The 23698-nt window shown below is 41.0% G+C and overlaps 1 protein-coding gene across 3 annotated transcripts; it reads left to right on the top strand.

Annotated features, from left to right (window-relative positions):
- Positions 1-122: 122 nt before the first annotated feature.
- NOX1 (NADPH oxidase 1) lies at positions 123-22240 on the top strand. Of its 3 annotated transcripts, XM_045803611.2 has the most exons (13): positions 123-191; positions 5065-5160; positions 9589-9699; positions 9944-10028; positions 10596-10747; positions 10851-11032; positions 11121-11253; positions 16923-17015; positions 18082-18317; positions 18530-18692; positions 19101-19247; positions 19443-19567; positions 21440-22240. In XM_045803611.2, the coding sequence occupies exons 1-13, from the start codon at positions 147-149 to the stop codon at positions 21564-21566; spliced, it is 1695 nt and encodes a 564-aa protein (XP_045659567.2). In that variant the 5' UTR covers positions 123-146; the 3' UTR covers positions 21567-22240. The 3 variants fall into 3 exon arrangements, with proteins under 3 accessions (XP_045659567.2, XP_087716362.1, XP_087716361.1); XM_087860236.1 differs by lacking the exon at positions 19101-19247 and having other exon boundaries at positions 147-191; XM_087860235.1 differs by lacking the exon at positions 9589-9699 and having other exon boundaries at positions 147-191.
- Positions 22241-23698: the final 1458 nt, after the last annotated feature.

A 23698-nucleotide genomic window follows, 5' to 3' on the forward strand; every position in this document is an offset into this window, starting at 1 on the left:
TTTTCTGGGTAATTGTGCATCTTTCATATCTCAAAGACTCACACACTCTGAGCTAGACAGAGGTCCCAACCTTGAAGAACCTCTCCAGAATCCAGGTTGCTGAATCTTCCCTGCTGCCTAGAGAGACTCCAAACCACCTCTCAACAATGGGCAACTGGGTGGTTAACCACTGGTTCTCAGTTTTGTTTCTGGTAAGCAATGTTTCACTATCTATTACTTACTCTTAACAGAGTAAGGAGAGATTATGCTTGTTAATATTTCTTTTTAAAAATATTTTATTTATTTATTTGTTTGTTTGAAAGAGAGCACATGAGCAGGTTGAAGGGTAGAGGGAGAAGGAGACTCCCTGCTGAGCAGGGAGCCCAAAGTGGACTCTATTCGAGGACCCTGGGATCATGATCTGAGCTGAAGGCAGACGCTTAACAGACTGAGCCACCCAGACGCCCCTGTTAGTTAATATTTCTAAAGTTGTTTGAAATGGAAACATTCTATGCCAAAATTGGGCCCGCTGAGGCCAGTTATCAGTTAAAAAGCCCAGCTCTAAGATGACACGTGTTTTATAAAATCTTCTGTGTATGATGTATGTCATCATTTTAGAAAAGGGAAAAAATCCAACTCCAGAAATTGGTTGGTGAAGAGACAAATGATATAAACCACAGGTATTTGGAATTTCAGTGTTTTCATTTTCCATCTTTTTTCTCTTCTGTCGCACTTCTAACTACTGCCATGCAGCCTTCGTTTCTCTTCATCCTTTCTTTGCTACCAACAGCAAGATTTCATAAAATCATTGAATGTTTGAGCTAGAAATATTCTTGGAGATCATGGCCCAGTGCTGTCCGTTTTAGAAATATAATGTGAGCTACATATGTAATTAAAAATTTTTCTAGTACTTACATTGAAAAAGGTAAGAAGAAATAGGTGATATTAATGTCTACTAATTTATTTAGTTTAACCCAATATATCAAAAATGTTATCCTTTCAACACATAATCAATACTGAAAATATTAATGAGATGGGGGTGGGCAGTGCTCTTTTTCTAAAACTAATATGCCTTATATGTTGGGGTTATGCACTTTGCAGTAATTTACAGTGTATTTGGGTGTGACGTGGTTTACTTTTCTACCGTATTTGTAATTTTATGTATTCCATCTCCTTCGTGTGAATTCATGTATTACAGCAAAATACAAGGGAAATGGGACTATTTGCAATGTCACATGAGAAATCTTTTAATAAATATATGTAAATAAAATACAAAATATTTCTCCCCATCTTCTCCTCCAGAGCAATGGCAAGACATATTTTGTTAGATATTTAATTATTAATGTTTTCTATAATTTAAAAATGTATAGCTTCCCATAATTATTATTTTCTTAACCATGATACTACAATTTTCCAAATTAGCTTTTTCTTAAAATACTGAATGTCCTGACCTTTTATAGATTTTTTAATTTGTTTTAAGTAATTTTAGTCTTTTTTGTATGTTCAGTTAGCCAACATATAGTAAATTAAGCTTGACTTAGAGTTTCCAATAAACTTCATAGTCAAAAAAAAATTTTTTTAAAAGACAAAAAAAAGGAATAATGAGATCATTTAATGTCTTTTATTTTTACTAAGTTCTTGAAACCCGATATGGATTTTGCACTTACAGCATATCTAAATTAGGACTAGCCACATTTCAAATGATCCCATGTGGGTAGTGGCTACGGCATTGCATAGTGCTGCTATAAACCAGCTCCTTTATCTTTTTACAAGGGAAAATAAGACCCATATGTCACACAGTGAATTGATTACAGAGCCATCACTCAAACCCAACTTCCCAGTGTTCAGGCCAGAAAGTCTTTACCTTGGACGCCGCGTATGCACAATCCCTTTCTCCACACACACACACACACACACACACACACACACACGCACACACATGCCCCTATTCTCCACTCTTTCTCCCATTTCTGAGCCACCCCTGAGCTTGGAACTCCCTGCATCCTTTCTCACTTTCCTAGATCTTCATGTCATCACCCCTTCTAGGGTTCTCTCTTTTCTTCCATTTTTTTCTTCGGGTCCCCTAGGACTGCCCAGGCCCTAGAGGGAAAAAGGCACAAAGAGGAATCATATACCGCTGGAGGGTTGTTTGTTTTGCATTTAACACAAGGCCAAGTGGTTATTTTGGCAGGTTACCCCATGCTTTATATTTTCAGCGCTCAATGCTGTATATTTAATTCCTTTTGCACTAGGTTAGGAGACAGGGAACCTGGGAATGAGTTTCACTTCTGCTGTTAATTGACGGATCTTGATCAAATTATTTATTCTCTCTAGACTTCAGGTTACCTCAGCTCGCGTACGCGCGTGTGCGATGAATTAAATAACTAGATTAGATACAAATATAAGCCTGTTTCTAGTTCTAAAATCCTCTGCATTTTGTATCCCTCTCTTAGTTTTTGCTCAGAGAGTTCATCACCCATTATGGTGACTCACATTTAACTATGTAGCTTTGAATTTCCACTTCCTACCAATCTTGCTGGCAGGCTCAGACTTCTTGCTATCTCTGGCATAGACTTCTATGAACTATGTTTTTTAAAGATTTTATTTATTTATTTGAGAGAGCGAAAGAGAGAGTACAAGCAGGGGGAAGTGGAGGGGCAGAGGGAGAGGGAGAAGCGGACTCCCCACTGAGCACAGAGCCCAACACGGGGCTGCATCCCAGGACCCTGGGATCATGACCTGAGCTGAAGGCAGATGCTCAATCGTGTCACCCAGGTGCCCCCACTACTTTTTTTTAAATAAAGATTTATTGATTTATTTGAGAGAGAGAGAGCATGCAGGGGGGCAGTGCAGAGGGAGAGAGAGAGAGAGAGAGAGAGAGAGAAGTTCTAGCAGTCTCCAAGCTGAGCAGGAAGCTGGCCTCGGGGCTGAGGGCTCGATCTCAGGATTCCGAGATCACGACCTGAGCCAAAACCAAGAGTCGGGCACTTAACTGACTGCATCACCCAGGCACCCCTAGGCACTATTTTTTAAAATAAAAAATAAATTACTCAAAAAACATTCTTACTCCTCCTTTTGCCAGGTCTTCTACTTCACTTTCCACCCATAATGGAAGAAATGATAGTGAAGGTGGGAAATGGAATTCCTTACTCCCAGCTGTCACTGTGTCCACCTTGCCTGCAGTTGGCAATGGTCTGACACAGAAGCAAAGAACTCTTGGATCCTGAAATATTTCTGCTCTCTCTAAAGAAACTTCTCTCTCTGTCTTCTGAACTCTTGAGGTGTCTGTGGCTGTCACCTCTCTGTTTTGATTGGGATCAAAGAATCTCTGAAAGCCACTCAACTCTGGAAATGGTGCCTGAGCAAAGGATGCAGGAAGAAATGGATGAGTGAAGCCTGGTAATAACCCAAATCCGTAGTTAGCATTTACTGAGCTCCTACTGTGCCCCGGCTATTGTATTAATCACTCCCCATGCAGTATAGACAAGTTAAATCACATGTCTATCTAAGATCACAGAGCTAGAAAGTGGTGAAGCTAGAATTTGAGCCCAAGGAGTCTGACTCCAGTATCACTTTATTTTTTTTTTAAAGATTTTATCGATTTATCTGACAGAGAGAGAGAGAGAGAGAGAGATCATGAGCAAGGGGGAAGGGCAGAGGGAGAAGCAGTTCCCCCGCTCAGAAGGGAACCTGACACGGGACTTGATCCCAGGATCCTGGGATCACGACCCGAGCCGAAGGCAGACACCTAACTACTGAGCCAGCCAGGCGCCCTCCAATATCACTTTAAATCACTATGCTTATGCTGCTGGAGGTGTGTGAGTGGTCCATATCTAGGGACTCTGAACACAACCGTGCCCTAGGCTAAAGGCTCTCTACTTGTGGGGGCTGAGATGGTTCTGATCCATCCTGGGGCCAACAGTATATATTAAGGGCATCCCAGTGCCCTAGAGTCCTGCTCAGTTACAAACTAGTACCTCAAAGCTTGGGCCAGAGCTGCATTGGTTGGTCTCCAAGGCAATGGGGCAATGGGCTCCAAATTCCCCTTTTGCTGGTGCAGAAACAGAGCCAGGGATAGATAAAAGCAGTCTTAAGAGCTCAAATGAGTCCAGAGCAATGATAGGTTAATTTGAAAAGAGACTCGCAATCTAAAAACAGGAAAATGCGTGTCAGGGCGTAATTAAAGAGGCAGGCCCATCTGGAATGGTTTAGTCCTTTTCAGATGGGTATTGTTATAGATGTTAAATTTATTCTTTGTTTCTTTAGAAATCCATTTATTCATTTTTGCCATCTTTTAGTTGAAATAGTTCAAATGCTCCCAGTCTAGGAGTTGGCAAATGTTTTCTGTAAAGGGCTAGGTAGTACATATTTTAGGCTTTGCAGGCCCTATGGTCTCTGTCACAGGTACTCACTGCTTCCACTGAATTATGAAAGCAACCATAAACAATATAAAAATAAGTAGGCGGGGCTAAGTTCCAATACCACTTTATTTATGGACACTGAAATTGGAATTTCCTGTAATTGTCACACCATGAAATACCATTCTTCTTTTGATTTTTGCAACCATTTAAATACGTGAAAACAGGGGTGCCTGTGTGGCTAAATTTGTTAGATGTCTGCCTTCAGCTCGGGTCATGATCCCGGGGTCTTGGGATGGAGCCCCGCATTGGGCTCCCTGCTTGGCAGGGAACCCGCTTCTCCCTCTCCTTCTGCCTGCTGCTCCCCCTGCTTGTGCTCTCTCTCTCTGTCTAATAAATAAATAAAATCTTAAAAAAATAGACGTGAAAACAAACAAAAAAGTAAAAACTGTTCTTAATTTGTAGGCTGTACAAAATAAAAGGTGAGCTAGATTTGGCCCACGGGCCTTGACTTGCTGACCCTGGTCATTAGCATCTAATGAAAGCATGTCTTGAGGTGCTAACACTCTCTGTACGTATGCTAGAAACTAGAAGGATTGTACTCATTTAAAATGAAAACGGATAAACACAAAATAGCCAAAATGGTGACACTATTTCCTTTCCCTTACCTATTCCTTCCCGTACCCAAATTTTACTTGATTCTTTGCTTGTGTTTTTCTTCCTCCAGGCTACTTGGTTGGGGCTGAATGTTTTCCTGTTTGTGCATGCCTTCCTGTCATATGAGAAAGCCGACAAGTACTACTATACAAGAGAAATCCTGGGGGTGAGTATCAGAGTTGCCATATGGAGAATCTCTGTTTTTTTGTTTTTTGTGACCTTGGCTCCTTTGAGATCGAATGCCCTGATTTCCTCTAGGGTTAGCGTGCCCAGAAAAAAAAAATACAGAATGCCCAGTTAAAATTTTTTTTTAGAGATTTTATTTATTTATTTGAGAATAGAGACTGAGAAAGAAAGAGAGAGAGAGAGAGCCTAAGCCGGGTGGGGAGCAGAGGGAGAGGGAGAAGCAGACTCTCCGAGGAGGAGGGAGACCAAGGGTTGGCAAGAAGGCTTGATCCCGGGACTCCAGGATGACGACCTGAGCTGAAGGCAGACACTTAAAGGACTGAGCCACCCAGGCGCCCCCCTACCTGGTTAGATTTGAATTCCAGAAAAATAAATCAATTTTTTGGTATATTTTGAATATTGCATGGGACATAGGTATGTTAAAAAATTACTCACTTTTTAAAATCTGAAGTTCACATTTAGCTGGGCAACTGGTATTTTTGTTCACTGGATCTGACAGCCCTATCTAGGGCACACTCCCCAGATCCAATGATAAAAACACACAGTAAAGAAAACTATTAAGCAGTCATTTTCAAATGACTCAAGTACTCCTTTAGGGTGTGAGGGGAAAGCTGACTGGGTAGGGCTCCTGCCCCTGCTCCTACTTCAACCAAAGCAGCCTTTACCAGTCTTTTTTTTTTAGCTAATTAATTTATTTGTGTGTGTGTGTGAGAGAGAGAGCGCACACGGAACGCACACTGCATGGGTGGGGGGGAGGGGCAGAGGCAGAGGGAGAAGCAGTCTCCCCACTGAGCAGGGAGCTTGACACGGGACTCCATCCCAGGACCCTGGGATCATGACCCGAGCTGAAGGCAGATGCTAAACCCACTGAGCCACCCAGTTGCCCCTCAGCCTTTACCTATCTTATGGACTCCTGCTTATGATTTCCAGAAAGAGTTTGGTTTACAACAAATTAACAAGCAACTTGAAAGCCACCGCTGTGGACTGATCTCACAGAAAAACACCTCTCTATCAAACAAGTGAGATACTTAGGGGGTCTGAGGGGTTTGTGGCGCTGCAGAGCTGCCCCTAAGGAAAGGCAGGTGTTGGGTGAAAATAACAGGATGGAGAAGGCTGTGGAAGGGGTAGGTAAAGAACAGAAGAGGGAGGGTGGGGGGTGGATAGGGCACATCGGTGTGGAGGTGACCAGAGAGAAGCATGGAGGTGAGAATGATCTCTCTCAGGCTCTTTAGTCTGGCCACTATCTGATTAGAAAAGCAAATTTGACTGCTAACTCTAGTGAGTTTTCCAGTAGCAGGTAAGGGATTTGGTTAAATCACTCATCTTGATTAGATCATTGGCTTTCCACAAAGACCCATCCAATGTACATGTTCAAAGATAGCTTGTCCTTTTAAAAAATCCTTCTTTTCTCTCTATAATCAAAGGATCCATATTGAGATCACAACCAGTTTGAACGTTCTGTTCATGGCTTATTTCACCCTGCTGTTTTCCATTTTAAATGTAGTCCTTGATCCTTCTTTGGAAACTATAACTCCAAAGGAAGTATTAATTTATTTTAAAAATAGCTTTTTAGTAAGAGAATGATGCAATAAATGTGACTAGTTATTAAGATCCTAATTGCTTTATGACCAAAAAGTCAGCAGCAGAAAAATGAATCATGCTGATATCCTGCGGACATTTCATTCACTTCATTTTTTAAAAGTCTTCTCTATTAAAAACATTTAATGATAAATAATGCTACCTTCCGTGACATCAAATGATACAGAAGTGTATAAGTAAAACTGTGAAAATTGCCCTTCCATCGCGTTCCCCAGAGATAACCACTGTTAATAGTTTGTGTATGTGTCTGCGTCATGCACTGATACAAGGTCGCGAAAGCATCAGACATACAGGTTTTGTTTCTGAGGTGGGTACCGTTCTTACTCACTTTTTAATTTCCGGTATACAGTAAACTTTGCTCTTTTTTTGGTGTATGTACCATTCTATGAATTTGGATAAACACGTACAGTAGCAAAGCGGTTTTGTTTTGTTTTGTTATGCTTGTTTGTTTTTTTGAGTTTTTTTGTTTGTTTGTTTTAACCAAAAAAGGGATCACATCATAGGTATTGGCTGGAAATCGCTTCTTACGCTTAATGTATTTCAGGGAGCTTTCCTTGTGAGTACGTAACCACTGAGGTGCTGGAACTAGCTCATACCAGCTTGCAGTAGCCACTTATGTGAATCTCTTCCCAGCCCTATATTCAACGGTGTTCAATGACATCATATTGGTATCTTGAAATCTGCCACGGTGGGAGTATTGGCAACACGTAAATTGGTAAAGGCTGGAAATCAAGATCTCCTCTTCCCCGAAAGCTAGTTCTTAAACGTTTACCACTCCTACTCTACTGCGTGTAGCTCTCATCCTTTTAAGAACCTGACAGTCCATGGCATTGATGGGCCATAATTTATTTAATCATTCTGTAGTTATTTCTTGAATTTGTGCTCCCTCTAGGAAAATACAGAGAATTATTTGATTCACTATGAAGCAGAGCAAATAAGTAACAGAAGACGCAGTTTAAATTCAGAGTGAGACATTAATGACAGCAGCAGTTGAATTTGAACATCAGGTGGTGTCGATATTGAAAAGTGCACATGAATTGGGATGTTTTGGTGTGCTGCGATGGGGAAAAAAAAGATTCCCTCTAAAAAGAATTTATCCCATACGGACAGCCCCTCCAGAATATGGAACTGTGAAAGTGTAGTCCTATATTTTCCACTCACTTGCCAATTTTAGCTTTAAGAAACCTCTGTGTCTCGTATAAGCAAGCTGCGCGAACCAATGTGGAAAGGCAGGATCTTTGAGATGAGCAGAGAAAATTTACTCAGAAATGGAACAGGATGTCTCTCTGAAAAACAGTCGGAGTGTGACTCAGCAGAGGGAGAAAACAACAGGTCATATGGAAGAGCCAGAAATGGAAAACAGTAGGGCAGCTCCTGTTCACTGCACTGCCGAACGTGGTGAGCCATTACAGATGTTAGGCGGATCTTGACTTGGCTCCATGTCACATTGTCCTGGGTTTAGGTGTCTCATGGAAAAAGAGTTTTTGTGCCAAAAAGATTATTAGAAAAATTTAGGGGGAAAAAAGAGAGGAAAAAAAAAGAGAAAGTTGGGGGGAAAAAAAAGGAGAAATCGTTAACTCTAACCCATATTCTTCCTTCCCCCATGTCGCTGCCTGGCACACATGTGAGGCTGGCCAGTCAGCTAACATGCGACACAAATTGCCTGGCTGCCGCCACCACCCCCGTGGCTGTTATGACATTGGAACGCTCCATAGCTTGCAGTCCCAAGTACAGGGAGCTGACTCAGAGACCAGTTGCACAGAGTCGAGGAGAGCAGTCGGACTTGACTATCATGGAGTTGAACGTGTTCTGTCCAGCTTATACCTTAAATCAAGCCGGTTTGGGGGCTAAATACTTCCTTGAAGCACTGATTCCTTGTCTCCTTTTCTGGCAACTTCTACTGCTGGATCCGACTGATCTTGGTGTATGCTGCCTGGCCACCCAAGGAAATCAGTTTGAAATTCTGTTCTCAGAAGCTCTCCTTTCTCAAATCTTTGCCTGAGTTTAAAATGTTTGCTCTGAGGGGTTCACTAGTTCTGCCTAAGCTGTATTCAATCATTAAAGGCATCTTAAATATAAATGGTTAAATTTTTTTATTGTTTGTTTACATGATTATTACATGCTGATAATGGCAACATTAGAAAATACAGAAAAGAGAAAAAATAGTCACCATCTGCAATTATACTTCTAAATATATAAGCTTTATTTAAAATGCAAATAAAAACATATATAGTCTTCAAGATTGTTTTACAAATGACAAACAATAAAATAATAATTGAGTGTATTTTTAAAAAGATTTTATTTATATGAGAGAGAGAGAGCACGTGTGTATGAGCAGGGGAAGGGGCAAAGGGAGAGGGAGAAGCAGACTCCCTCCTGAGCAGGAAGCTTGCTCAGGACCCTGGGATCATGACCGGAACTGAAGGCAGACGCTTAACCAACTGAGCCACCCAGGCACCCCAATAATTGAGTGTATTAAGCAAAAATACTCGTTGCAAAGTATTACATCGATAGAATGTATTTGTTAATGTGAAATTATTGAATCCTATTCTCTTTTGTATTGTTAGATGTATAGTCAAATATTTCCAAGCCACTTGTCATGAGAATTTTTCAATTCACTGTTAAGTTCAGCACATGTTTTGTCATTTTGCAAACAGAGAGCCTGGACCTAGTGTGCTGGCTATTGAGAAAGGGGTGAGGAAGATGCTGCCCTGCCCATTTCCAGGTCTCAGACAAGTGGACTGGGAGGTGCTCACCTCCTAGATGATGAGATGAAGCAGCTGATGGTCTCTTCTCTCCTCTGCTCTAGTCGGCATTGGCCTGGGCCCGAGCCTCTGCTCGCTGCCTGAATTTTAACAGCATGCTGATCCTGCTTCCTGTGTGTCGAAATCTGCTGTCCTTCCTGAGGGGCACCTGCTCAGTGAGTCCCAACCACTCCTAGGTCAACTTTCACATTGAAGACAAGAGACCCTGAACTCCTCGGTGGGACAACCCAATACCTTCAAACCCCTAAGAATGGAAGCCAGGGTTCTTCTTTGGTAGCCCAGGGGGTAGGCAAGGGTGGGTGGGTATTGGTATGCTTTGTTTAAGACATGTTGGTTATGGGTTACTGCATTTTATAAACTGCCTGGAGATACCTGACCTTGATCACTTTCCATTTGTAGTTTTGCAGGCGCACCCTGAGAAAGCAACTGGACCACAACCTCACCTTCCACAAGCTGGTAGCATATATGATCTGCCTACACACAGGTAAATCAGACAGACCACAAAACTGCAAGCTCGTGAGCATTCGGAGTATAGTTTCGTTCATCTCTTCATTTAGACGTTCAGAAAGCATTTATTGAACACCTGGCACTATTTGCCAGGCACTGTTGTAGGTCTAATTTCTTTCTTTCTTTCTTTCTTTTTTTAAGATTTTATTTATTTATTTGACAGAGACAGTGAGAGAGCATGAGCAGGGGGAGTGGCAGAGGGAGAGGGAGAAGCAGGCTCCCCACTGAGCAGGCTGAGCAGGGAGTGGATGCGGGGCTCAATCCCAGGACCCTGGGATCATGACCTGAGCCAAAGGCAGATGCTTGACTGAGCCACCCAGGTGCCCCTATAGGCCTATTTTCATGGAACTTGTATTTGATTCTTTTGGGAACAGAATGAGAATAAAAAAGATCTTGGTTCTCTCTGCAATCAAGATTTATCGGGGACCTTCTGTGGATTCAGCATTCTGGAGACACTATCTATAGGATTCTCCTTTGCTAGTGGGGCATGCCTGCAGTGATGTTTCTGAGACAACTTTCAATTCCCTGTCATCTTTCCATTTAGCTATTCACATCATTGCACACCTGTTCAACTTTGAACACTACAGCAAGAGCCGACAGGCCACAGACGGATCCCTTGCCTCCGTTCTCTCCATCCTATCTCATCAAGAGAAAGGGGAAGAGTCTTGGCTAAATCCTATCTCATCCCCAAACATGGTGAGTTGACTCAATGGCGAAGTATCTGCGATCTGGTCATGAGTATGGAAGGGCATGGTATGTTTGGCACCCGTGAATCAGGCTGAAATTTCTCCTTTTGTAGACAGTGGAGTATGTGACATTTACCAGCATTGCTGGTCTCACTGGAGTGATCATCACAATAGCTCTGGTTCTCATGGTGACTTCAGCTGTGGAGTTTATCCGGAGGAGTTATTTTGAGGTCTTCTGGTACACGCACCATGTTTTCATCATCTACTTCATTGGTTTAGGGATTCATGGCATTGGGTAAGGTCCCTGAACCCTCATTCTCATGCCCCGGCCCCTGACCTTGCATAATTCTTTGCCCCAAACTGTCCTTCTTTGTCTGTCTCAGTGGAATTGTCCGGGGTCAAACAGAAGAGAGCCTGAATGCGAGTCATCCTCACAGGTGTGCAGAATCTTTCAAACAGTGGGATGTTCATGACTCCCACTGCAAGCACCCCCAATTTGAAGGGCTCCCCGCTGAGGTAAGAACCCCAGAGATGAGGATAGACTCTTGTTAGGAGCTGTTATTGTTGTTTTTATTACTCTTATTATTGTTACTGTTATTAGTTCAGCACTGAGCAGAGTCCAATGGAGGATATATTCACAAGGCTCCTACCATCAAGGAGCTCCAATATCACTGGAAACAGGCTAGGGAATTACCATTAGCAGGGGATCCTGAAGAGGAAGGACTAATGGTTATTGCAGGTTGTGAGACCCTGTCCGAAAGTAATAATGATACCTCACATTATTCATAGTGTTTACCACAGGACAGGTTTGCTGTGTAATATGGACTATCTCATTTATACATAGCAATAATTGATGAGGTAGGTATTTTTGGGGGGTCTCCATTGTGAGACAATAGGACGAGGATTCAAAGAGATTCAACTGTCAAGCTCTCACAGTAAGTAACTAGTGGAACTGGAATTCAAGCCCAGGCTTTTCAGATTCCAAAGATTGTGCTCCTCACCACTGAAACCCAGTCAATCTTCTTGGGGGGGGGGTAAGCATTCTTTTCCCCCCAGCTTTATTGAAGTACAATTGACAAATAAAATTGTATATATTTGAAGTGTGCAACGTGGGGAGTGATACATGCATACTTTGTGAGATGATCGCCATAATGAGATGAACACATCCATCACCTCACATAGCAAGTTTCAAGTATGCTATACAGTATTACCAACTCTAGTCACCACGCTTTACATTAGATCCCCAGAGCTTATTCATCTTATGACTGAAGTCACATATCGTTTGACTAGCATTTTTCCATCACTCCCCCACCTCCCATCCCAGGCCCTGGTTCCCCACCTTCCTAGTCTCTGAATCTATAAGTTCAACATTTTTTTAACACATTCTTGAAGTCAGCTTTCTTTGGTGTTAAAAGAACATGCTTGGAAATTATTATTAAATAGTGGACAGTCAAGAAACTGGGTTCCAGGGAACTCAAGATGTGCCTTGGGATAATTATTATGAATATCATGATTTACCTTTGCATGCTCATAAAATATGTTAGATGGAGGAATAAATGGGAGGGAAAAGTTGACTTGTGGTGTCTCAAAGTGCTCTGAGGGTGATTAAAGTCTTTAAATCAGTTGCAAAATTGAGAGCAATAGCTTGGTCCTCATCTAAAAGGGGAATAACATCTTTAAAAAATCCCCTAAAGTTGGCATTTCAAATCTGTTGGGAAAAAATATACATCATTCAATAATTTTTTTTGGATAATAGGTTACCCATCCAGGAAGAAAAGCTGAATCTTGATTCTATACTTTACAGTAAAATAAGAATCAGGAATGCATGGATCAAGGATTTAAATGTTAAAGAAAGGAAAAAAATCATAAAAGCAACGTAAGACCACATGGGAATTTTTTTCTAATACTGGAGGATTAACAAAAGTATTCCCTTAATAAGATTTAAAAAGACTTTGAAGTCGGAAAATAAAATAAAATAAATTTGAATAAATATATATTAAAATGTATTGTATGTCAATTTTTAAGTTTTTATTTAAATTCCAGTTAGTAAGCATACAGTGTAATATTAGTTTCAGGTGTACAATATAGTGATTCAACACTTCCATACAACACCTGGTGCTCATCACAAGAGCACTCCTTAATCCCAATCACCTATTCCACCAATTCCCCTGCCCCCCTCCCCTCTGATAACCATCAGTTTGTTTTTATAGTTAAGAATCTGTTTCTTGGTTTGCCTCTCTCTTCTTTTCCCTATGCTTATTTGCTTTGTTTCTTAAATTCTACATATGAGTGAAATCATATGGTATTTGTCTTTCTTTGACTTATTTCCCTTAGTATAATGCTCTCTAGCTCCATCCATGTCATTGCAAATGGCAAGATTTCATTCTTTTTTATGGCTAAATAATATTCCTATATATATATATATATATTGATATCACATCTTCTTTGACCATTCATCGGTAGATGGACATTTGGGCTCTTTCCATAATTTGGCTATTGTGGATAATGCTGTTATAAACATCGGGGTGCATGTGCCCCTTCGAATGAGTATTTCTGTATCCTTTGGGTAAATACTTCAGTAGTGTAATTGCTGGATCATAGGGTAGTTCTATTTTTAACTTTTTGAGGAAGCTCCATACTGTTTTCCAGAGTGGCTGCACCAGTTTGTATTCCCACCAACTGTGCAAGAGGGGTCCCCTTTCTCTGCATCCTTGTCAATGTCTGTTGTTTGTTTCCTGTGCTGTTAATTTTAGCCATTCTGACTAGTCTAAGGTGTGAGGTGATATCTCATTGTAGTTTTGATTTGCATTTCCCTGATGATGAGTGATGTTGAGCATCTTTTCATGTGTCTGTTGGCCATCTGTATGTCTTTGGAAAAATGTCTATTCATATCTTCTGCCTATTTTTTAACTGGATCATTTGGTTTTTGTGTGTTGAGTTTGATGAGTTCTTAATATACTTTGGATACTAACCCTTCATCAGATATGTCATTTGCAAGTATCTTCTCCCAATCTGGAGGTTGCCTTTTAGTTTTGATGATTGTTTCCTTTGCTGTGCAGAAGCTTTTTATTTTGATGTACTCCCAATAGTTTACTTTTACTTTTATTTCCCTTACTTCAGAAGACATATCTAGAGAAATGTTGCTATAGCCGATGTCAGAGAAATTACTGCCTGTACTCTATTCTAGGATCTGTATGGTTTCATTTAGGTCTTTAATCCATTTTTGAGTTTATTTCTGTGGATGGCATAAGAAAATGGTCCAGTTTCATTCTTTTGCATGATGTTGTCCAGTTTTCCCAACACCATTTGTTGAAGAGACTGTCTTTTTCCTGTTGGATATTCTTTCCTCCCTTGTTGAAGATTAATTGATGATACAGTTATGGGTTCATTTCTGGGTTTTAAAATTCTTTTTTTCTTTAAAGATTTTATTTTATTTGTTTGGCAGAGAGAGACAGCCAGCAAGAGAGGGAACACAAGCAGGGGGAGTAGGAGAGGAAGAAGCAGGCTCCCAGCGGAGGAGCCTGATGTGGGGCTTGATCCCAGAATGCTGGGATCATGCCCCGAGCCGAAGGCAGACGCTTAACGACTGAGCCACCCAGGCGCCCCTGGGTTTTAAAGTTCTGTTCCAGGGGTGCCTGGGTGGCTCAGCTGTTAAGCGTCTGCCTTTGGCTCAGGACATGATCCCAGGGTCCTGGGATCAAGCCCTGTATCAGGCTCCCTGCTTGGCAGGAAGCCTGCTTCTTCCTCTCACACTTCCCTTGCTTGTGTTTCCTCTCTTGCTGTCTCTTTCTGTCAAATAAATAAATAAAATCTTTAAAAAAATAAATAAAATAAAATAAAATTCTGTTCCATTGATCTATGTGTCTATTTTTGTGCCAGTACCATACTGTTTTGATTACTACAGCTTTGTAATATAACTCGAAATCCGGAATTGTAATACCTCCAGTTTTGTTTTTCTTCAAGATTGCTTTGGCCATTTGGGGTCTTCTGTGGTTCCACATAAATTTTAGGGTTGTTCTATTTCCGTGAAAAATGCTGTTGGTATTTTGATAAGGATTGCATTAAATCTGCAGATTTCTATGGGTCCTACACACATTTTAACAGTATTTGTCTTCCAATCCATGAGCATGGAATGTCTTTCCATTTCTTTGTGTCATCTTCAATTTCTTTCATCAATGCTTTATGGTTTTCAGAGTATACGTCTTTCACCTCTTTGGTTAACTTTATTCTTAGTTATTTTATAATTTTTGGTGTAATAGTAAATGGTGTTGCTTTCTTAATTTCTCTTTCTGCTGCTTCACTGAAACATTTGTTTTTAAAAAGCTCTATGATATAACATTTTTGTCAATTTTTTTATGCGATCATTTTTAATGACCTTGAGGGCATTATGCAATGTGAAATAAGTCAGACGGAAAAAGACAAATACTGTATGATCTCACTGTCTGTGGAATCTTACTTTAATGAACCTAACTCGTAAATACAGAGAACAGATTGATGGTTTCCAGAGGCAGGGGGTGGGGCAGTGTACAGAATGAGTGAAGGTGGTCGAAAGGTACAAACTTCCAGTTATAAATAAATAAGTCATGGGTATTCATGTATAGCATGGTGACTGTAGTTAATAATACCGTATTGCATATTTGAAATTTGTTGGGACTGTAGTTAATAATATTGTATTGCATATTTGAAACTTGATAAAAGAGTAGATATTAAAAGTTCTCAGCACAAGAAAAAAAATTTTGCAACAATGTATGGTGATGGATATTAACTATACCTATTGCGATCATTTTGCAATATATAAAATATTGAATCATTATGGTGTACAACTGAAACTAATGTAATGATACATGTCAATTATATCTCAATATAAAAAATGAAATAAAAATTAAAATTAAAAAAAGACAGTTGGGTATTGGCAAAAAAAATCTGTGTGGTATACCATTTTGGTCATTTTTTTCCTTAGTAAATATTAGGGCCATTTCTATATTTGTATACTTTGTGCTCACCTTAATTAGATCTTTATGCTCCATTTCCTAGAAGTGAAATTTCTGGGTCAAATAGAAGGAATGTTTTTAAGGCTGTTGGGATGTATTGCCAAATTGCTGTCTGGGAAGATCCTACTAATTGGTCCCTCCACTGGCTGCACATGTGAATGTGCCCATCTCCCTTCATCCCAGTTAATGGTGGGCATTATTGTTTAATGTTGTTTTCCAATCTGAGAGGCTAAAATGCTATTTTGGTTTAATATTCATTTCTCTGATAACTTCTGAGGTCAAAAAAATTTTTTGCCACGTTGTCATTAGCCATTTCTTAAATATATTTGTGTGTGTGTGTGTGTTTTCTCTGAAGACATGGGGAATTTTTTTTCAAATAAGGAGTAGCATCAAATTGTATAATACCCACTCTCAAGTTCCCCCCACATCTCGACCCCTTTCCTCCCTGGAGATAACCAAGGAAGTTATTTGCCTGAAACAGCATAAGAAACCTCATTCCACACAGTTCCGATGTTTCAGCTGAAGCAATTGTGCAAGAAAGGACATGACTTGGCATTGCTAAGAAATACATTTTTAGTAGCTCCTGTGCATATGGAAGCAACCTGCTACCTTTGAGAGGATCTCAGGGATAGAAAGGCTGCTTTTAAAAAAATGTAGAGAAGGTAAAAAGTATATTACTATGTTTGGTGTTTTGAACACGTGAGAAAAGAGGTGATGGATAAATACAAAGTTTTATGTAGTGTTACCAATAGTGTCAGCCAGGCGCTTTACCTTCTTTGTTTGTTTTTTAATTATCTGCTTCTCTCTTGGTTTTTCAGATTGGACAAATTGTACTGGAAGACTGTCTTGGAGTCTTAAAATTCAAATTTATATATAATTTAAATATATATATAATATACATTATATGTATAATTACCACATATTTTATTTCTGCGCTTTTCTTTTGCTTCCTCGTGAGACTTGTAAAACTTCAGGAAATGATCTGCCTTATGAGTAACAGATTAGCAAACAAAACCATTATAATTTATTCCTTTCCATTTCCGCCTGTAAGATTTGGTGACATTAGTGGCTTAATAATGATACACATCAGAGAACTTGATAAATACTATTGAATGAAGAAATGAACTGCTACACATATAAATCCTCAACAGGAGATTAATATGTAACCTCATTCTTTATTCTTTCTCTGGGCAGTCTTGGAAGTGGATCCTTGCACCGGTGGTTCTTTATATCTTTGAAAGGATTCTCCGATTTTACCGCTCGCAGCAGAAGGTTGTGATTACTAAGGTACAAAATACGCACTTTCCGGGGAGCCTGGCTGACTCAGTGGGAGGAGCGCGTGACTCTTGATCTTGGGGTCATGAGTTCAAGTTGCACATCGGGTGTAAAGATTACTTAAAAAAAACTTTGAAAAAAAAATGCACTTGGGGCCCCTGGGTGGCGCAGTCGGTTAAGTGTTTGACTCCTGGTTTCGGCTCAGGTCCTGATCTCAGGGTTGTGGGATGGAGGCCCACGTCGGGTTCTGCACTCATTGTGGAGTCTGCTTGAGGACTGTCTCCCTCTCCCCTCCCCCTAAAATAAATAAATAAATCTTTAAAAATGTTTTTAAAAAATAGAATATTCACCTTCCTCTAGCTGTGATAAGAGTTCTTTTCTTCTTTTTTTTTTTTTAAAGATTTTATTTATTTATTTGACAGAGATAGAGACAGCCAGCTAGAGAGGGAACACAAGCAGGGGGAGTGGGAGAGGAAGAAGCAGGCTCATAGCGGAGGAGCCTGATGTGGGGCTCCATCCCGGAACGCGGGGATCACGCCCTGAGCCGAAGGCAGGCGCTTAACTGCTGTGCCACCCAGGCGCCCCAAGAGTTCTTTTCTTCTTGATTGTAGAAATAGACTGCCATGTTGTCACCCTGAAGGGAATAAAAAGGAACTGGGGGCAACATCCCCCAGTGCTGGACAGAACTATGGGGAAAAGGGTTTGGCAGAAATCATCAGCATGGGTCTTCGTCAGAGGCTGCAAACAGGTGGCCTGGGTGAGCCCACAGACACCCTTTGGTTGGCCCGCACACTGATTGTTTGGAAAGTTGAATTGGTTGCTGTCGTTTAAACATCTGGAGGGAGGCTTTCACAGTAAAAGAAAAAATGGCCCTTTGGTCTTCTAAAGAATCAGGCGACCCGATAAGGCTGAGTTGCGGTTCCATAGTGCGTCCACTGTCTGGCCAAAGTCACTGCTTCCCCCTTTAGAAAGGACTTCTGCTCGCAGTTCACCACCATCTCTTTACTGATTTATTTCATCTGCCTGCCCCTGTCTCCATCTGAGTTCGCCCCCTTTGGCCTCTGTGCTTCATTCATAGGTTGTCATGCACCCATCCAAAGTTCTGGAATTGCAGATGAACAAGCGTGGCTTCAGCATGGAAGTGGGGCAGTATATTTTTGTTAACTGTCCCTCGATCTCTTACTTGGAGTGGCATCCCTTTACTCTGACCTCTGCTCCAGAGGAAGACTTCTTCTCCATTCATATCAGAGCAGCGGGGGACTGGACAGAAAATCTTATCAGGGCTTTTGAGCAACAGCAGTCACCAATTCCCAGGTGGGTCCTGGAGAGCAGCCGACACCCAGTGCAGATGTAGACAGAGAAGAGAAAGCAAGTCCTCGTTGAACCTGAAGTCTGGTGCAATAGAATATGATGAAAATAAACAGGCACTACATGAGCCATGGGAACAGCTCTGTCTTGGGAGGGATGTTTGAGGTTGGGGGTGGAGGTGAGACTTCGCTTGCCTATTGTCTTCTGTCTGCTGCCAGGATTGAGGTGGATGGTCCCTTTGGCACTGTCAGTGAAGATGTCTTCCAGTATGAAGTGGCTGTGTTGGTCGGAGCAGGAATTGGGGTCACCCCCTTTGCTTCCGTCTTAAAATCCATCTGGTACAAATTTCGGCATGCAGATCACAACCTTAAAACACAAACGGTAACTCCCTCATACCTCTTTTCATCTGCTCTGGGCCTTACAGGTCCATTGCCTTCATGGCTTAAACTCTTTACAACTGATAAAAAAGATAACCGTCGCTGGAGCTATGAAAGCGCGTGGTCTCTTCTCTCTGCCAAGGCATCCGTTTCTACAGATTCCTCATAACAACAGGGTCTTCATTTTCAATTTGGAGTTTAAAATCCCCTTGAACCGAAGATGACTTTGGAAGTCTTTTTCCTTAAGGGAAGCCGTAAGAACTCTGGACGTTCACACTGCTCTGTACAACTGACTTTTCAGGCCACCCGTAGACTTGACCAACAAATATAGAGTATATAGAATAGTCATGTCACCACAATGGACATCTTAAAGACACTTTGATAAGGTTATGTTCTCTCTTGCTGATTCCAGATCTATTTCTACTGGATCTGCAGGGAGACAGGTGCCTTTGCCTGGTTCAATGACCTGTTGGCTTCTCTGGAACGTGAGATGGAGGAATTAGGCAAAGTGGATTTTCTCAACTACCGTCTCTTTCTCACTGGATGGGACAGCAACATTGTGAGTTCAAACAACACACTAATTCCCATGTTAGATGCAAGATCAATGTCAGGCAAGGTCGTGCATGCTGATTGGAAATAATTATTTCTTATGATTTCTTACCTGCCTCACCCCCACCCCCAAGTTTAAAAGTGGCTGAAGTAAGAGACAGTTGTCCAGACCTGCTTTTTCTAACTCTGATTTCTTTGCCTTCAGGCCGGTCATGCCACATTAAACTTTGACAAGGCCACTGACATCCTGACAGGTCTGAAACAGAAAACCTCCTTTGGGAGACCCATGTGGGACAATGAGTTTTCAACAATAGCTAATGCCCACCCCAGGTAAGTGTATTCTCTTCTAGTTAGTTGAGTTTGCAGAGTTAAGGTTTAGGAAAAATACTGCAGCATATTGAACACTCTTGGGAAAAAGGGCTCTGGGGCAGAAACTATTTGCAGCATTCTCAGATTCTCGCTTCAAGCTGAACAAAATTTCGTCTGGGGTTTTAGCCAAATAAGGGTTATGACCTTGTAATGGATGAGAAGATGTTTTCTGCCCCTACAAGTCCCCATTCAAACAGTGAAGCAAGGGGACTCAGTTCCTATCAGTATTACCAAATAAAATAGAAAACTGGAAAAATTCAAATGCATTGTTTTTGGCCTTAATAGTCCCCACTTAAAGTAAGAAAGGGTTGGAGTGTATTATCTAGTTAACTGATGACCGGATCTCTGTCTTTCTGGAAGAGTTTTGAGATATGCTAGAGCACGTAGGAAAACCTGGTGCCGTGAAATCAGCCATTTCAAGGGGAAGGAGATTGAGCTGATCATTAGATAAGTTCCTGGAACAAGTTGGCAGCTGAAGATCAATTCAATTCCACGGACATTATTGGTTACCTTCTATAAGCTCGGCACTCACTAGTCTAGAAGGCTTGGAGGTTGAAAGAGAAATAGAATATGGTTCTTGCCCTCAAGGAGCACATATTTTAATAAGAGGTGCTTACAATCAACTCAAAGGAAAGTCTATGCCCACATGGGGTGAGCCGAAGGCAGATGCTTAACTGACTGAGCCACCCAGGCGCCCCTGTAGCATATTGAATTGTATGATTCCATTTATATGAAATGTTCAGAACAGGCAAATCCAGAGATAAAAAGTAGATTGGATTGTCTAGGGCTGGGAGGAGGTGGTTGGGAGGAAATGAGGAGTGACTGCTAATGTGTATGGGGTTTCTTTTGGGGATGATGAAAATGTTCTTGGATTAGATAGTGGTGCTGGGTGCATAACTTTGTGGCTAACTGTAGCACTAACTGTAGGGGTGCCCAGGTGGCTCTGTAGGTTTAGGGTCTGACTTTTGATTTCGGCTCAGGTCATGATCTCAGGGTCCTGAGATTGAGCCCCATGTTGGGCTCCACGCTGAGCGGGGAGACTGCTTAAGATTCTCTCTCTCCCTCTCCCCCTCCCTGCTCTCTCTCTCTATATATAAAAAAACCCCACTAACTGTACACTTTTAAAAAGCTGACTGTTATGACATGTGAATTATATCTCAAGTAAAAAAGAAGGGAGAGGAAGGTATGAGAGAGGGAAGGCAAGGGTGAGACCTGGAGCACAGGTAGAAAGATTATCCTTGGCAAGAAGGCTCATCACCTCTTGAGTGGGAGAAATTCTGGGGTGGGGATAGATGCACAGTGGACAGCTCTAACGGCAGCTAACACATATTCACTTGCTATGTGCCAGGTATTTTTTTGAATTGCTTTACATACGTTTTTCGTTTAAACCCCAGAACAACCCTGTGAGGTGGGGACTGTTTTGATCCCCATCTTACAGGGGGGAAACCTGAAACAGAGGTTAAAGAAACTTGCCTGGAGTCACCCAGCTGGGATAAGTGTCAGAGCTGGTATTTCAACCCAGATAGCTGGGCTCCAGGGTCTAGCACTTAACCGCTACCCTGCGCCGTGTCTCCTGAGTATCTGTTCCCGACAGAATAGGCAAGGCTGCACGCTGAGCGTGTGATGAGCCCTGAGAGCGCATTTGGAGCTTGCAGGCAGAAAAGGTGAGAAAACCACCATGAAGAGTGTGAGGGAGTCAACAGCTGAATAGTCAACAGCTGAATAGGAGTCAACAGCTGAGTAGTAGAGGCCTAGCGGAGGCAGTTTCTCCACCCTCACTGACATAGCTGCTTTTGCTGGGTTCTAGCCCTTTCGATTGTTCTGTTCCTGCAGGTCTGTGGTGGGAGTCTTCCTATGTGGTCCTCAGGCTCTCGCAAAGAGCCTGAGCAAACGCTGTCACCAATACTCCAGTCTGGATCCCAGGAAGGTTCAATTCTACTTCAACAAAGAAAACTTCTGAATTACAGGAATGAGGATGCTAATCTGCATTTAGTCTCTCCTCTGCATCTCCGACAACTTACTTGGTCTGATCAGGTTTGGGCAGCCATTTAAGGACAGTAACATGCCTCTCGGGCTCTGACTCCCTGGCATCTCTTTTTTTATTGGATTCCTCTTGGATGTCACTGATCTTCATGAGGCCACAGTAACTGCAAAGGCCATGGGTCCTTTCTTGGGAAAAGAACCGTAAATCCTTCTGGAATGCCATGACTGCAACAAGGCCTGAGAGCAGAGGTGGTTGACAGCTACACAACTTTACCCCAGGTGATATTGTTGATTCCAAGAGTTTCTTGGAATCTCCCAGCCTTTGCCCTTATTTTCCCCTCCCTCTCACCTTCAAAGAAGATTTGTAAATAGGGTGATTTTTTTTAAAATAAAAAATTTATTGAAGAATTAATGACAAAACATAATAATAAGCATAAATAATAAAACAATGAACATAAAATCACCAAGAACCCCATCCCTATATAACACTATGTACATTCTTACTGTTATTTTAAACATGGTCTTATCCAGTGTGAATAGCAATTTCTGCTTTACTTATTTTTGCTTGTCAAGAAATGAAGGATTTTCCTCTTTGCTTAATGAATCTTTTATTACTTAATCTAGGCTCTCCATTTGGGAGAGAAAATCTTGGAACTATGCTAATTATAATTGAAATTATAATTGAAAGTCAGATATATTGTCATTAGCTTACATTGTTCTGTTGGAAATAATTGCAAAAATTTGAATTCCATCTTAAGATGACTTAGTCAACAGGGGCTCTTTATCGCCATTTTTACTAAGGGGGTTTATGAACATTTCGTTTTTAAAAAAGATAATTTAAAACTTTGATACCATTTTTTGGGCTCTTCCCTATTTATTAAGGAATCATTCACCTAATGACATAAGCAAAATGTCTTTTCTTCTATCAAAATGCTTTTTATTTCTCCCTCCCACCTGGCTCTGGGGTGTTAGTAGTCACAGTGATCAGCAGAAGCAAAGACTTGGGGGGGGGCTTAAAAGAGAGGGAAAAAACCCCATACTTTATTGTGCCCAAAGACAAATCAACTTTATTAATAGACTTGTAAGAATGTTTCTACTAAATTAGCATTATAGCACCTATTTCTCTACCATTAAGTGACCAAAAATGAGTAAATATTGTTTCTAATTATCCAAAAACCTATATGATTTGAAGGATTAGTAAGATCCATTTTCAGTAACTAGTCTGAACAAAACAAAGGTGTACTGAACTCATGGTAGCTAATTGTGATTCATTTATTAACTGGACATCAGGAAAACATAGTCATGGATATTTCCATAGGAATAGATTGGAATATCCCTGCTGTTGCTGATTTTCTGTTTCAATAATCTAAATTAAATTTAATAAGGCTTTAGGAAAATGCACAATGGAACCTGGATGACGTGGTTCCTCTTAGACAACTGCTGACCATAAAATTCGATCTTCATTGACTTTGGTTCGGAATCTTAGTGTTCCTTGAAACTTACATAATGGATTCCTAATGTGAAAGGCTTCACTCTCGGTTTCATGTCTAACTATATTGATACTTCAAGATACGACTGCCGCTAAAATCAACATGTTAAGGCCTAGAATATTCATGGAAGTGGGCAGAAAAGGTAATGATAACAATAAATCCTATGGAAAATCAACATCCAAGCCTGAACTGGGGATGAGCAGGATACCCAGAAACTTCCTCAGCTGTTTTGAGCAAGTTTTTCTTCCTAGGTTGTAATAATGAAGTAGCTTATTCAGTAAAATTTTGTCGTAGTAAATGTTTACATATCAGAATAGAAAATCCCTCAATTTCAATGTCTCTCATAAAGTTGATTATCATTGCATTCTTTGCTTGACATGTAAGCAATATGCTATTACATTCTCTAAGCCTATGGCAGGCTTTTAATTCACTTGACCATAATCCTCACCCAGAGGGTAGGATTCTGAGAATATAAATAGGCTCAAAGAATAGTTCCAGTGGAACTTTACTAATTATTAAGGCATCTCTTAACCTCTTGAGGTTGGCCTGATGGGAGAGAAATCATGTTCCTCCTTAATGCCACTGTGAGAGAGAGAATACTAGGCAGGAGGGGCCATAG

Source organism: Ursus americanus, chromosome X (assembly GCF_024610735.1).
Source record: "Ursus americanus isolate L20-20 chromosome X, mUrsAme1.1.p, whole genome shotgun sequence".
Classification (NCBI taxonomy): Eukaryota; Metazoa; Chordata; class Mammalia; order Carnivora; family Ursidae; genus Ursus; species Ursus americanus.

What these genes read in the sequence shown, in the direction of transcription:
- NOX1 (XM_045803611.2), top strand. Translation starts at nt 147, where the DNA reads ATGGGCAACTGGGTGGTTAACCACTGGTTCTCAGTTTTGTTTCTG. An exon ending in TTAGGGATTCATGGCATTGG is followed by an intron (nt 11,033 to 11,120) that starts GTAAGGTCCCTG and finishes TGTCTGTCTCAG; the next exon opens with TGGAATTGTCCGGGGTCAAA. An exon ending in CTGGATGGGACAGCAACATT is followed by an intron (nt 19,248 to 19,442) that starts GTGAGTTCAAAC and finishes CTTTGCCTTCAG; the next exon opens with GCCGGTCATGCCACATTAAA.